A 15,938-nucleotide genomic window follows, 5' to 3' on the forward strand; every position below is an offset into this window, starting at 1 on the left:
CTCTATTTTACTTCTTGAGCCCACAAAGGGCGCAATTCTTATTCGAATTGGCTGACATTTTACACAGGTCTCCAACATATAATTTAATTGTGGTCCAAACCGGACCATATCTTGATATCGCTCTAATAGCAGAGCAAATCTTTTCTTAAATCCTTTTTTTTGCCTAAGAAGAGATGGCGGGAAAATAACTCGACAAATGCGATCCATGGTGGAGGGTATATAAAATTCGGCCGGCCGAACTTAGCACGCTTTTACTTGTTTCCTATTACTTGGAAGTCATAATTGCCACAGAAAGTTGGAATAATCCTGACCAATCACGACCATCTGGCAAGCCTATTTAGACGTCGGTACAAATGTCCCAAATGCCATAGGATCAATTCGTACAATCCTAAAAGAGTTTCAGGATATTTTTCATATGCCCGGAGATAACCTGAGTGTGAATAATTTTACACGCAACAAATACAAACAACTAATTCATCACCGGTGTACATAAAAATATATAGACTCCCTTAGACCCAAATGGAGGAAATAAACAAACAAGTCGAACAATTAATCAATGATAATGTATTAGAGTATTCGATTAGTCTGTTGGTAGTACCAAAGAAATCCATCGATGATAAAAAGAAATGGCGTTTGCTCGTTGATTTCAGCAAGTTGAATGATAAAATCATGAATGACAAGTTTCCGCTACTGAGAATTGGGCACGATTTAGATCGGCTAGGTAGAGCCAAATATTTTTATACCCACTGCCGTAGGATAGGGAGTATATTCATTTAGTCATTCCGTTTGCAAAACACCGAAATATAAATTTCCGACCTTACAAAGTATATATATATTTCATCGTCGTAAAATTCTAAGACGATTTAACGATGTTCGTGTGTCTGTCCGTCTATACGTCGGTCCGGCCGTCTGTTGTAATCACCCTAGAGCCTTCAAAAATTGAGATATTGAGCTGAAATTTGGCACAGACACGTCTTTTTGATGCACGCTGGTTAAGTTTTTGAACGGGACAAATCGGACCATATTTGGATATAGCTGCCATATAGACCAATCTCCCGATAAAGGGTCTGAAGCCCAAAAAAGCTTTATTTATTACCCGATGTCGCTGATATTTAAAACAGTGCGCAGTTTTATGCCTCCCAACATCCGACACAAATATGGTACAGATCGGACTGTATTTAGATATAGCTGCCATATAGACCGATCTGCAGATAAAGGGTCTGTAGACCATAAAAGCTTTATTTATTACCCGATTTCGCTGAAATTTGAACAGTGAGTAGGTTAAGACCTCCCAACATCCGACCTAAATATGGTTCTGATAGCACTATATTTAGATATAGCTGCCATATTGACCGATCTCCCGATTAAGGGTCTGAAGCCCAAAAAAGCTTTATTTATTATCCGATGTCACTGATTTTTAAAACAGTGGATTGTTTTAAGCCTCCCCACATCTAACCTAAATATTTTCATATTTAGATATAGCTGCCATATAGACCGATCTCCCGATAAAGGGTCTGAAGCCCATAAATGCTTCATTTAATACCCGATTTCACTGATATTTAAAACAGTGGGTTATTTTAAGCTTCACGACATCTTACCTAAATATGGTTCAGATCGCACTATATTTAGATATAACTGCCATATGGACCGATCTCCCGATAAAGGGTCTGAAGACCATAAAAGCTTTATTTTTAATCCTATTTTGCTGAAATTTGAAATAGAGCGCAGTTTTAAGCCTCCCAACATCCGACACAAATATGGTACAGATCGGACTGTATTTAGATATAGCTGCCATATAGACCGATCTGCCGATAAAGGGTCTGTAGCCCATAAGAGCTTTATTTATTACCCGATTTCGCTGAAATTTGAAACAGTGAGTAGGTTAAGACCTCCCAACATCCGACCTAAATATGGTTCTGATAGCACTATATTTAGATATAGTTGTCACATAGTCCGATCTGCCGACAAGGGGACTGAAGCCCATAAAAGCTTTATTTATTACCCGATTTCGCTGAAATGTGGCCTTAATATGGTTCAAATCGGTTTATATTTGGATATATCTGCCAAAAAGACCAATATTTTTTTCTACAAAATTGAATAGTGACATAAATATTAGACCTTTCAATGTCCGTGCCAAATTTGGGTCCTTAAGTTGTGTAATTTTCACTGGATTGTGACTATATGGGGTTTACGTATATACCCGAGGTGTTGGGTATCCAAAGTTCGACCCGGCCGAACGTAATGCCTTCTTACTTGTTAAATTTTGGACATGACAAGTTCATTGCATCAGATAAACCTACATGTAGATTCACGTCCTCTTACAGCATTTTCAACAACAGATGGCCACTACCAATTTAAACGTTTGTCTTTTGGATTTAAGTTTCCTTTTTGGATTTAAGTTTCCTTCAAACAGTTTTCGAAGAATGCTTACAATCGCATTAAGTGGTTTAGATGCACTCGCATTCTTATACGTTGGTGACATAATTGTAAATGGCTCAGGATTAAGAGACCACAACGAAAACCTATGCAACGTTTTTTACAGCGATTGATAAGGTTTAAACTAAAGCTAAATGCAACAAAATGCAGTTTTTTTAAAGCCAAAGGTAGTCTATTTGGGATACCTTATAACTGATAAAGGCGTAAAAACCAACCTAGCCAAGGATAAAGCCATCAAAAGTTACCCAATACCTATCAATGCTGTTGAAGTGAGAAGGCATGTGGAATTTTGCAACTATCATAGACGGTTTATATCAAATTTTGCTGACAAAGCGAGTAGTTTCAATGCACTTTTGAAGAAGAAAATTTGAATGGAGTCCAGAGTGCCAAAAAGCTTTCGACACTCTAAGGAACAGCCTACTGGATCCACCAGTACCTCAATACCCTTATTTTTCCTTTGTTTTAACAACAAACGCATCAAACTATGCTTTAGGAGCGGTATTGTCTCAAGGAGAAATAGGAAAGGATTTGCCTATTTCTGACGCCAGCGGTACTTTCTCCAAACACTTTTTAAGTAACTCCTTCCCTGTGATAGGGAAGGAGTTACTTGCTATACACTGGGGTATCAACTTGTTTAGACCCTAAGAAAGTTTATAGTGGCCACTGACCACAGGCCGTTAGTATCGCTTTTTTCGGACCGCAACCTATCTTCGTAGATGACAAGAATTCGTATGGACTTGTGTGATAACGATTTTGATGTCGTTTTTAAAAAAGTAAAAATGGACACTATGATCCCCACAAAACCCGAACGTGACAAAAAGATTCTAGCAAAAACTAGAAGCAGCCAAAAGTTTATAAATACTAAACACACAGATGGTAATAACTACGATGACACCCCTAAACTTAAGTTTGATCAACTTTTAGTTTGGGAATGTACATCACTCACTTATATAAAAATTGTAGCAAAATTTAAATATTTGTTACGAAAAAGACTAATAATAGAGTTTGGCAAAGATATAATTACAGCGATAACCCAATGGGCACGGAGTTGATTTTGGAGAAGTTGTTTACAGAAACGCATAAAAAAGGAATAAGAAAGCTAGCTCTTAACAAGAATGATGGAATATTTAAATCTATGTCCATGGAAGAATTCAAAACCAAATAAAACAAATTACAATAAGAACAAGTAAAAGCATGCTAAGTTCAACGGGCCGAATCTTACATAGCCTCCACCATGGATCGCATTTGTCGAGTTCTTTTCCCAGTATCTCTTTTTAGGCCAACATATGATAAAAGAAAAGAACTGTAAATTTTCAGCCAATTAGCCAAATAGGGAGATCGGTTTATATGGAAGCTATATTATGCTATAGACCGATTCAGACCATAATTACACGTATGTTGAAGGTCATTAGAGAGGACGTTGTACAAAATTGCAGGCAAATCGGATGATAATTTCTACCTCTAGAGGTTCAAGAAGTCAAGATCTCAGATCGGTTTATATGGCAGCTATATCAGGTTATGGACCAACTAAAACCACATTTGACAAAGTTGTTGGAAGTCATAACAAACCACTTCTTGCGCAGTTTCAGCCAAATCGGATAAGAATTGCGCCCTCTTGAGGCTCTAGAAGTCAAGATCCCAGATCAGTTTATATAGCAGCTATATCAGGTTATGCACCGATTTTCACACATACACCATACTACGTGCGAAATTTCACTTAAATCGGAGGAGAATTGCGCCCTCTAGAGGCTCAAGAAGTCAAGACCCAAGATCGGTTTATATTCCAGCTATATCAAAACATGGACCGATATGGCCCCACCCCAACAACCCCAACTGACCTACACTTATAAGAAGTACTGGTGGAAAATTTCAAGCGGCTAGCTTTACTCCTTCGAAAGTTAGCGTGCTTTCGACAGACAGACGGACGGACATGGCTAGATCGACATAAAATGTCTCGACGATCAAAAATATATATACTTTATGAAACTCAAATAAAGGCCAGAAGGCTTTGCGACTTCTAAGTAAAAGCTATATTCACCCCTATCGTGAAAGTTTTTTCCCTCGAAATATTTGCCCATTCCGCAAATTTGTAACCGTTAACAAATTTTCCCATGAAATGTTTTCCCTTTTTGTGATAATTCAAAGGGAAATGATAACCCATTCACATCAAACAAAAAATCCCCTTATCGCAAACTTGGGACTTCCCAAAAAATATTTCATTTTTCCCATAAATTTGTTCACATCGTTTTTGCTGGGGAGTTGCTTTAAACATGTAAGTATTTGTGTGGTTTTATTAGAACAATAATGCCTTATTTAAAATTTTTAGAAGCCGAAGTGTGAACAAAAATCAACACGAGATTTTGCTCAACATTCGCAAAATAATAGGACAATTGCGTGTGGCTTTGTCAAAATTTCAAAGGACGTAATGACAGAATTTTGGAATAGTCTTACAGAGGAATTAAATAGTAACGGCCCTCCTGTTAAAAACGTGTCAGAATGGAAAAAGGCAATTGCATTTTGTAAAGAATATTTTAAATTGTTTCTAATGCACAATTTAACTTTCGGTGTGGATAGATCAAACAAGTAAAAGCGTGAAAAGTTCGGCCGGATCGAATCGTATATACCCTCCACCATGGATCGCATTTGTCGAGTTCTTTTCCCGGCATCTCTTCTTAGGCAAAAAAGGATATAAGAACAGATTTGCTCTGCTATTAGAGCGATATCAAGATATGGACCACAATTAAATTATATGTTGGAGACCTGTGTAAAATGTCAGCCAATTCGAATAAGAATTGCGCCCTTTGGGGGCTCAAGAAGTAAAATAGAGAGATCGATTTATATGGGAGCTGTATCGGGCTATAGACCGATTCAGACCATAATAAACACGTATGTTGATGGTCATGCGAGGATCCGTTGTACAAAATTTCACGCAAATCGGATAATAATTGCGACCTCTGGAGGCTCAAGAAGTCAAGATCCCAGATCGGTTTATATGGCAGCTATATCAGGTTATGGACCGATTTGAACCATACTTGGCACAGTTCTTGGATATAATAACGAAACACGTCGTGCAAAATTTCATTCCAATCGGATAAGAATTGCGTCCTCAAGAGGCTCAAGAAATCAAGACCAAAGATCTTTTTAGATCGGCAGCTATATCAAAACATGGACTGATATGGCCCATTTACAATAATCAACTGACCTACACTAATAAGAAGTATTTGGCGGCTAGCGTTACTCCTTCGGAAGTTAGCGTGCTTTCGACAGACAGACGGGCGGACGGAGAGACGGACGGACATGGCTAGATCAACATAAAATGTCGCGACGATCAAGAATATATATATTGGGTTGCCCAAAAAGTAATAGCGGATTTTTCATATAGTCGGCGTTGACAAATTTTTTCAACGGCTTGTGACTCTGTAATTGCATTCTTTCTTCTGTCAGTTATCAGCTGTTACTTTTAGCTTGCTTTAGAAAAAAAGTGTAAAAAAAGTATATTTGATTAAAGTTCATTCTAAGCTCTATTAAAAAAGCATTTACTTTCTTTTAAAAAATCCGCAATTACTTTTTGGGCAACCCAATACTTTATGGGGTCTCAGACGAATATTTCGAGTAGTTACAAACAGAATGACGAAATTAGTATACCCCCATTCTATGGTGGAGGGTATAAAAAGATATGTTCGTTCAAAAGCAGCCACGCTTACGCCTAACGAGCAATGCATATACGAGCTTGGGATGAAGGAATCAATAGAGGGCATAGAAAATGCATCTACGTTTGGATTACCTACGCAAACTACAATAATGCGCCAACGACTCCCACACAGCTTGAGGAAATCATTGATTATTTGGATAAAAGTCCTAGATGCTCCAAACAGGCAACACCACCACCACCTAAAGAAACGCCGCCACCTAAAGAAACTACTTCTGCTAAAGATTCTCTAAAGCGGAACAGACCAGAAATACGGAAAAAATGTCTACAGCTGATCTCATCGAAAAAGAGGTGACAATGCAGCCAAATATCTACTCCAAGTTGGCAGAAATAGCTGATTCTGTAAAAGAGAACAACAAGGTAAGAGAATCAGCTATTAAAAGGGTTTACCGGGCACTGGAAAAAGCCAACGATCTTAAAGCTAAGGAGTTAGAAATCCTGGAAAGAAATCGCACACGTTGCATCACACGCTGCACAGTTTCTTGTTCCTTAAGCAACAATAGTGCTGCGATCCTCAACATTTTCTCTTTTTAATTCAATGTCAATTTTTTATACCCTCCACCATAGGATGGGGGGTATACTAATTTCGTCATTCTGATTGTAACTACTCGAAATATTCGTCTGAGACCCCATAAAGTATATATATTCTTGATCGTCGTGAAATTTTATGTCGATCTAGCCATGTTCGTCCGTCTGTCCGTTCGTCCGTCTGTCTGTCGAAAGCACGCTAACTTTCGAAGGAGTAAAGCTAGCCGCTTGAAATTTTGCACAAATACTTCTTATTAGTGTAGGTCAGTTGGTATTATAAATGGGCCATATCGGTCTATGTTTTGATATAGCTGCCATATAAACCGATCTTGGGTCTTGTCTTCTTGAGCCTATAGAGTGCGCAATTCTTATCCGATTAAGATGAAATTTGGCAAGACGTGTTTTATTATGATATCCAACAACTGTGCTAAGTATGGTTTAAATCGGTTTATAACCTGATATAGCTGCCATATAAACCGATCTTAGGTCTTGACTTCTTGAGCCTCTAGAGTGCGCAATTCTTATCCGATTGGAATGAAATTTTGCACGACGTGTTTTGTTATGATATCCAACAACTGTGCCAAGTATGGTTCAAATCGGTTCATAACCTGATATAGCTGCCATATAAACCGATCTTTGGTCTTGACTTCTTGAGCCTCGAGAGTTCGCAATTCTTATCCGATTGGAATGAAATTGTGCACGACGTGTTTTGTTATGATATCCAACAACTGTGCCAAGTATGGTTCAAATCGGTTCATAACCTGATATAGCTGCCATATAAACCGATCTGGGGTCTTGACTTCTTGAGCCTCTAGAGTGCGCAATTCTTATCCGATCAGAATGAAATTGTGCACGACATGTTTTGTTATGATATCCAACAACTGTGCCAAGTATGGTTCAAATCGGTCCATAACCGGATATAGCTGCCATATAAACCGATCTTGGGTCTTGAATTCTTGAGCCTCTGGAGGTCGCAATTCTTATCCAATTTGAATGAATTTTGGCACGTAGTATTTTGTTGTGATATCCAAAAACTGTGCTAAGTATGGTTCAAATCGGTTCATAACCTGATATAGCTGCCATATAAACCGATCTGGGGTCTAGACTGCTTGAGCCTCTAGAGTGCGCAATTCTTATCCGATTGGAATGAAATTTTGCACGACGTGTTTCAAATCGGTCTATAACCTGATAAAGCTGCCATATAAGCCGATCTTGCATCTTGACTTCTTGAGCCTCTAGGGAGTGCAATTCTTATCCGATTTGAATGAATTTTTGCACGAAGTATTTTATTATGATATCCAACCACTGTGCCATATATGGTTGAAATCGGTTCATAACCTGATATAGCTGCCATATAAACCGATCTGGGATCTTGACTTTTTGAGCCTCTAGAGGTCACAATTATTATCCGATTTGCCTGAAATTTTGTGCGACAGATCCTCTTATGACCATCAACATACGTATTTATTATGGTCTGAATCGGTCTATAACCCGATACAGCTCCCATATAAATCGATCTCTCTACTTTTCTTCTTAAGCCTCCAATGGGCGCAATTCTTATTCGAATTAGCTAACATTTTCCACAGGTCTCCAACATATAATTCAATTGTGGTCCAAGCCAGACCATATCTTGATATCGCTCAAATAGCAGAGGAAATCTTTTTTTATATCCTTTTTTGCCTAAGAAGAGATGCCGGGGAAAGAACTCGACAAATGCGATCCATGGTGGAGGGTATATAAGATTCGGCCCGGACGAACTTTGCACGCTTTTACTTGTTAACATTAATTGATTACACATGCTTATAACTTATCATATACTTATATATATCACTTATAAGAATTTTGTTAGAAAACATATTTTTCCCACCATTTTATTATTTTTTTGTTCAATAATGAATGTGATATATTTGTTTAATTAAACTTTAATTAGTAGATATGAATTGCTAAACAGTTTTAAATAATTTCCGTGAAAATGAAATAGATTGGTCAAAGATTATGTGGGCCGACAGATTTAAATGATAGTCGGCAAGGTAGGGCGGGACACGGCTATTGATGAAGAAAGAATTCCACCTTAATTTCTTCATCCATACCTAACTACATTTCGGTTATATAAAATGGTCATCACTAACTCTTTTTTTATACCCTCCACCATAAGATGGGGGGTATACTAATTTCGTCATTCTGTTTGTAACTACTCGAAATATTCGTCTGAGACCCCATAAAGTATATATATTCTTGATCGTCGCGACATTTTATGTCGATCTAGCCATGTCCGTCCGTCTGTCCGTCCGTCCGTCCGTCTGTCTGTCGAAAGCACGCTAACTTCCAAAGGAGTAAAGCTAGCCGCTTGAAATTTTCCACAAATATTTCTTATTAGTGTAGGTCAGTTGGTATTGTAAATGGGCCATATCGGTCCATGTTTTGATATAGCTGCCATATAAACCGATCTAGGGTCTTGACTTCTTGAGCCTCTAGAGTGCGCAATTCTTATCCGATTGGGACGAAATTTTGCACAACGTGTTTTCTTACGATATTCAACAACTGTGCCAAGTATGGTTCAAATCGGTTCATAACCTGATATAGCTGCCACATAAACCGATCTTGGGTCTTGACTTCTTGAGCCTCTAGCGTGCGCAATTCTTATCCCATCAGAATGAAATTTTGCACGACGTGTTTTGTTATGATATCCAACAACTGTACCAAGTATTGTTGAAATCGGTCCATAACCTGATATAGCTGCCATATAAACCGATCTTGGGTCTTGACTTCTTGAGCCTCTAGAGTGCGCAATTCTTATCCGATTGAAATGGAATTTCGCACGACGTGTTTTGTTATGATACCCAAACAACTGTGCCAAGTATGGTTTAAATCGGTTCATAACTTGATATAGCTCCCATATAAACCGATCTTGGGTCTTGACTTCTTGAGCCTCTAGAGGGCACAATCCTTATCCGATTTGAATGAGTTTTTGCACGACGTGTTTTGTTATGATATCCAACAACTGCGCCAAGTATGGTTGAAATTGGTCCATAACCTGATATAGCTGTCATATAAACAGATCTGGGGATTTGACTTCTTGAGCTTCTAGAAGCCGCAATTTCTATCCGATTTGGCTGAAATTTTGCATGACGTATTTTATTTTTACTTTCAACAACTGCGTCAAATATGGTTCAAATCGGTTCATAACCTGATATAGCTGCCATATAAACCGATCTGGGATCTTGACTTCTTGACCCCTAGAGGTCGCAATTATTATCCGATATGCCTGATATTTTGTACGACGGATCCTCTCATGACCATCAACAAACATGTTTATTATGTTCTGAATCGGTCTATAGCCCGATACAGATCCCATATAAATCGTTCTCTCTATTTTACTTCGTGAGCCCCAATGGGCGCAATTCTTATACGAATTGGCTGAAATTTTACACAGGTCTCCAACATATAATTTAATTGTGGTCCGAACCGGACCATATCTTGATATCGTTTTAATAGCAGAGCAGCTCTTTTCCTATATCCTCTTTAGCCTAAGAAGAGATGCCGGGAAAACAACTCGACAAATGCGATCCATGGTGGAGGGTATATAAGATTCGGCCCGGCCGAACTTAGCACGCTTTTACTTGTTTATAGCTTCCACCATAGGATTCGTCATTCTAATTTCGTCATTCTGTTTGTAACTACTCGAAATATTCGTCTGAGACCCCATAAAGTATATATATTCTTGAACGTCGTGACATTCTATGTCGATCTAGCCATGTCCGTCCGTCTGTCCGTCCGTCCGTCCGTCTGTCTGTCGAAAGCACGCTAACTTCCGAAGGAGTAAAGCTAGCCGCTTGAAATTTTGCACAAATACTTCTTATTAGTGTAGGTCGGTTAGTATTGTAAATGGGCCATATCGGTCCATGTTTTGATATAGCTGCCATATAAACCGATCTTGGGTCTTGAATTCTTGAGCCTCTAGAGTGCGCAATTCTTATCCGATTTGCCTGAAATTTTGTACGACGTGTTTTGTTATGATATCCAACAACTTTGCTCAGTATGGTTCAAATCGGTCCATAACCTGATATAGCTGTCATATAAACCAATCTTGGGTCTTGACTTCTGGAGCCTCTAGAGTGCGCAATTCTTATCCGATTGGAATGAAATTTCGCACGACGTGTTTTGTCATGATATCCAACAACTGTGTCAAGTATGGTTCAAATCGGTCCATAACCTGATATAGCTGCCATATAAACCGATCTTGGGTCTTGATTTCTTGAGCCTTTAGAGTGCGCAATTCTTATCCGATTGGAATGAAATTTTGCACGACGTGTTTTGTTGTAATATCCAACAAGTGTGCAAAGTATGGTTTAAATCGGCCCATAACCTGATATAGCTGCCATATAAACCGATCTTGGGTCTTGAATTCTTGAGCCTCTGGAGTGCGCAATTCTTATCCGATTTGCCTGAAATTTTGTACGACGTGTTTTGTTATGATATCCAACAACTGTGCCAAGTATGGTTCAAATCGGTTCATAACCTGATATAGCTGCCATATAAACCGATCTTGGGTCTTGACTTCTTGAGCCTCTAGAGGGCGCAATTCTTATCCGATTGGAATGAAATTTCGCACGACGTGTTTTGTCATGATATCCAACAACTGTACCTAGTATGGTTTAAATCCGTCCATAACCTGATGTAGCTGTCATATTAACCGATCTGGGGTCTTGACTTCTTGAGCCTCTAGAGGGCGCAATTCTTATCCGATTTGAATGAATTTTTGCACGAAGTATTTTGTTATGATATCCAACAACTGTGCTAAGTATGATTCAAATCGGTTCATAACCTGATATAGCTTCCATATAAACAGATCTGGGGACTTGACTTCTTGAGCTTCAAGAGGGCGCAATTCGTATCCGATTTGGCCGAAATTTTGCATAACGTTTCTATTCTTACTTTCAACAACTGTGTCAAATAAGGTTCAAATCGGTTCATAACCTGATATAGCTGTCATCGATTTTGACTTCTTGAGCCTCTAGAGGTCGCAATTATTATCTGATTTGCCTGAAATTTTGTACGCGGATTCTCTCATGATCATCAACATACGTATTTATTATGGTCTGAATCGGTTATAACCCGTTACAGCTCCCATATAAATTGATCTCTCTATTTTACTTCTTGGCGCAATTCTTATTCGAATTGGCTGACATATTACACAGGTCTACAACATATAATTTAATTGTGGTCCAAACCGAACCATATCTTTATATCGTTCTAATAGCAGAGCAAATCTTTTCTTATATCTTGTTTTGCCTAAGAAGAGATGTTGGGAAAAGAACTCGACAAATGCGATCAATGGTGGAGGGTATATAAGATTCGGCCCGCCCGAACTTAGCACGCTTTAACTTGTTTTGTATTACTTTCATTCAGTATGCACTGATAGCCTTACAAAACTTTTAACAGCTGATTAAAGAAGGGAACAAACATTTCGCGGGAGTTTAACGATTGTAAAATCCCTTTCGAGGGGAATTCAGATCTCATGGGAATAAAAATTCCACATATTTTTCCCGATAGGGGTGATTATATTGAGCTTTTTATTTTGTTTGCAGAGGTACCCAGTTGTGCCTGCAAAGCCAAATCTATTTTAGTGCCAATGGCGTTTTTAAGCGACGGCAAACCAACTAGGTAGCCCCACCTTTACTTTCACACCAGTGTGACCAACAACAGAAGTGTGCCGACGAACCGTAGAACTTTCTGCTATGCTATTCTTTGGATAGAAAGCATTAAGGAATGGTCTAAAGCCGGGCAATATCCTGCAATGGAATCTCAATAAGATTTTAAGACCGAAAAAAGAAAGCGCAAACAGACAATTCAAACCAAAGGTATCACTGCCTATACACAAAACAGCACTGGCAGCGTCAACCGTTGGTTGATCACCGTGCGAAGACCAAAGAGTTGTGCAAAAGATTTTTGTGTTTTGCTATCGGCATTGTTGGATAAGTTCGATTTGAATAAGGGAAGTAAGGTTTTACTTGTTCTCCATAGCGCTTGAGAATTAAGTCGTCCAGTTCAAATTCAGATGTGTGCTTTACAACCAACCCAAATAGGGTAGGTATCATCAGGTAATTTTTGGTCGAATTTAAAATCGCGGTACGGATAGCCAGTCAAATGTTTCTAGAAATAACACACTTTTGCAGACTTTTAAATGTTTTTTGCTATGCCATTTTTTGGATAGAAAGCATTAAACAACGATTTTAAGCCGGACAATGTCTTGCAATGGAATCTCAATATGATTTTAAGACCGAAAACTGAAGCGCAATATATTTCATGTTTTAAACGCAATTTAATCCAAGTAAATATAGTTTTTTATTCATATGAAAAATATCAATTATTTAGTTTTATTACAACAGTAAAAAAGTTGCTTAAAAGAAAGGGTAAATTTCAAATAATTGATTTATAACCATTTTAATTAGATTTTTGAGCTTATTATAATTCCAAATTGCAAAATTGTTAATCATTAGTACAAATTCCTTTATAGGACTGGTTTCAGCAAGTTTTTTAATTGAATGTAAAATTTTCTTGATAAGACCTAGCTTTTAATTTTTTTCTGTGCAGCTATTTAATACAACTAATAACAAAAGACCTGCAATTTTTTACTGGAAAAGTTGGCGAAGAGACCTTTAAACATTTAACTGGGGTACCATGACTTGAGATAGAAAGTGTAAGGAAATTCACAACGCTCGTTCAAGCACAGCAACTCCTTTGCTCTTTCGAGTCTACGGTTTGTAATTTTGGTGTTAGTTTGTGTGGCTTTTGGAAAGGCTTTAGGACATATTTTCAAATCTTTAGCCATTTGATTGCCACTACGGCGTGGATTTCGTTGAATTTGAGCTTTAATTTGCCGAATCATTTTAGGTGTTGTTTCAGTATTTTTGATCACTACCATGGCATTTGGCAACTCCACCAATAATCACAACAATAGCCAGCCAAATAAAAGACAATCACGCTATTAGACATAAACTCCATCATGAATAACTTTCTTTTCAAATAAACTCAGAAGCAAATGCTTTTGGTGGCTTGTAAACAATTGGGTTGTTTTGTTTACCAATCTAGTGAATTCGCTGGCTTATAGACAAAAACACACTCTTCCCGTTAAATGGTTCGTATTTTTTAGTTCATCAACACTGACACACATCCGAAGAAATCAAATATTAACAAAACAAAATAAATAATTTTATTTATAAGTAAATGCTTCTCCGAGTTAATAATTGTTATATTTTTTTACATTCTTAGCAATTTTTTGCATGCCTGACTATTAATCATTGAATAAATATGGTGCCTTCATCCTTGTTGTTGTTGTTGTAGCAGTTTTTTGTGTTCTCTCTTTCGTCTGCTTGATTCTGTTGAGTGTCAAGACCCAGGAACTCTGCGACTAAGATGGGGTGCGTCCACTGGGATCTGGGTCTGAGTCGAGTGGGTCTGGCCGGGCAGTTAAACAGGTGACATGTATCGTGCGGTCCCTGGTTACAATCGGGACAAACATCTTGCACGTCGGCATCAATCCTAGCTCTGTGGGAATTGAGGCGGCTACATCTGCCGGAACGTAATTGAGCCAGAACCACTCTGGTTTGCCGGGGGAGGTCGATTTCTTCGGGTGCAATGGGTGGCGGTCGTTCTCCAAGGGCTACATTCACCCGGTAGCCAATTACCGCCTCTGCTACAGTGTCTGCATGAATGTTGTTTAGACCCGCTTGATATGCCGCTTGATGTAGAGGTTCTCTCTTGTAGCGCTGAACCTCAGGCTCTAGATCGTGTAGATCTACCTTAAGGCTTCTGGGCGGTGGATATCTATCCACAAGATGATGATTTGGATGGTTTCTGCGATAACAGCCCAAAAGGTATTGCTTAGACAGCATGTAGTTATGTCTTCGCACTGGTAGGATCTTTGTCTCCTGATGGAGTCCACATGAGAACTTAGGAGACAGCCCGTCGCAGTTCGGTGGGCGGCATTCTGACAGATCTGAATATTATTCCACTGCGTGTCACCAAGTTGACGAGACCACTCTGGCGCTGCATAACTTACCACAGACCGGCTAATTGCTTTGTACGTGGTCAACAAGGTTTCTTTGTCTGCACCCCAAGTGCTCCCAGCAAGTGACTTGAGGACCTGTTCACTCCCTGTTTCACTCTACGGTGTTTTGACTTCTTATCCCTAAATTCCACAAATGACTGGCGGCCACACAGATAATTCGCGACCCAACGTTTCAAGCCTGGCTGTTGGCGATGTCCTCAAATAATTTGGCATGGCTGACCGTGTCGAATGCCTTCGATAGGTCCAGTGCCACGAGGACCGTCCTATCACATGGCCTGGGTTGATTGAAGCCACGGCAAATGTGTGTGGTGATGGCATGCAAAGCTGTTGTTGTGCTGTGCAGTCTCCGAAATCCATGTTGATGCTTGGCGAATGGAAATTCTCCTACGAGGCTCGGGAGAAGTAATGCCTCAAGCGTCTTTGCCACTGCTGAGAGAAGGGAGATCGGTCTGTACGACTCCCCCAAACTCGGGTCTTTTCCAGGCTTCAGTAGCGGGATCACTCTGCCCATTTTCCAGACATCGGGAACTATAAGAGTGTTCAATGACAGGTTAAGGACAGTGGTAAGGTACTCAACTCCAGGTGAATTCAGATTCTTCAGCATCAATGTAGAGATTCCGTCGGGGCCCAACGCCTTGGAAGATTTGGCGCCACGGATGACATTCGTAACTTCGCCCACGGTAAATTGTGATGGCTGTTCATCGGCTCGGAGACCACGAATACGGCGAATGGCTCTCCTCCTTGCCCTGTCTCTCTCGGGATGCACAATAAATTGACGGTTGAACAACCTGGCGCATCAGTCACGGTTATCTCGCCAAAAGTGACTGAGGTCCTGTCGTCCCGTCTACCGGGGTTCGAGAGAGACTTAACAGTGGCCCACAATTTGCCTGCACCGGTGCCTAAGTTACATTGCTCCAAGTGTTCCAGCCACAAATTCCGCTTATGTTCGTTGACTACCCTGTTTATTTCCAGATTCAGCTCGCTGATTCTGGGGTTAATGGGGTCCATAGCACGAATCCCATCACGCTCGTCTGCGAGTACCACTGCTTGCGCCGGGTAATTGGGTCGCACTTGTGGTATTCGACCGGCTGGTATAAAGCGAGCGGCTGCTGCGTTGATGATGTCTCGGAATTTCCTCTCGGCCACAAGCACATCAGAGAGGGGTGGCAGTTCATTGAAGCGGCGATTGGTATA

The 15,938-nt window shown here is 39.6% G+C and overlaps 1 protein-coding gene across 1 annotated transcript in view; it reads left to right on the plus strand.

Annotated features, from left to right (window-relative positions):
• Positions 1–6,440, plus strand: part of LOC131996766 (uncharacterized) — a 71,174-nt gene extending 64,734 nt beyond the window's left edge. The window contains exon 6 of the mRNA XM_059366673.1: positions 6,261–6,440. Within this exon, the coding sequence (XP_059222656.1) occupies positions 6,261–6,440 (180 nt within the window). The remainder of the gene's footprint in view (positions 1–6,260) is intronic.
• Positions 6,441–15,938: the final 9,498 nt, after the last annotated feature.

This window comes from Stomoxys calcitrans, chromosome 1, assembly GCF_963082655.1.
Source record: "Stomoxys calcitrans chromosome 1, idStoCalc2.1, whole genome shotgun sequence".
Taxonomy (NCBI): Eukaryota; Metazoa; Arthropoda; class Insecta; order Diptera; family Muscidae; genus Stomoxys; species Stomoxys calcitrans.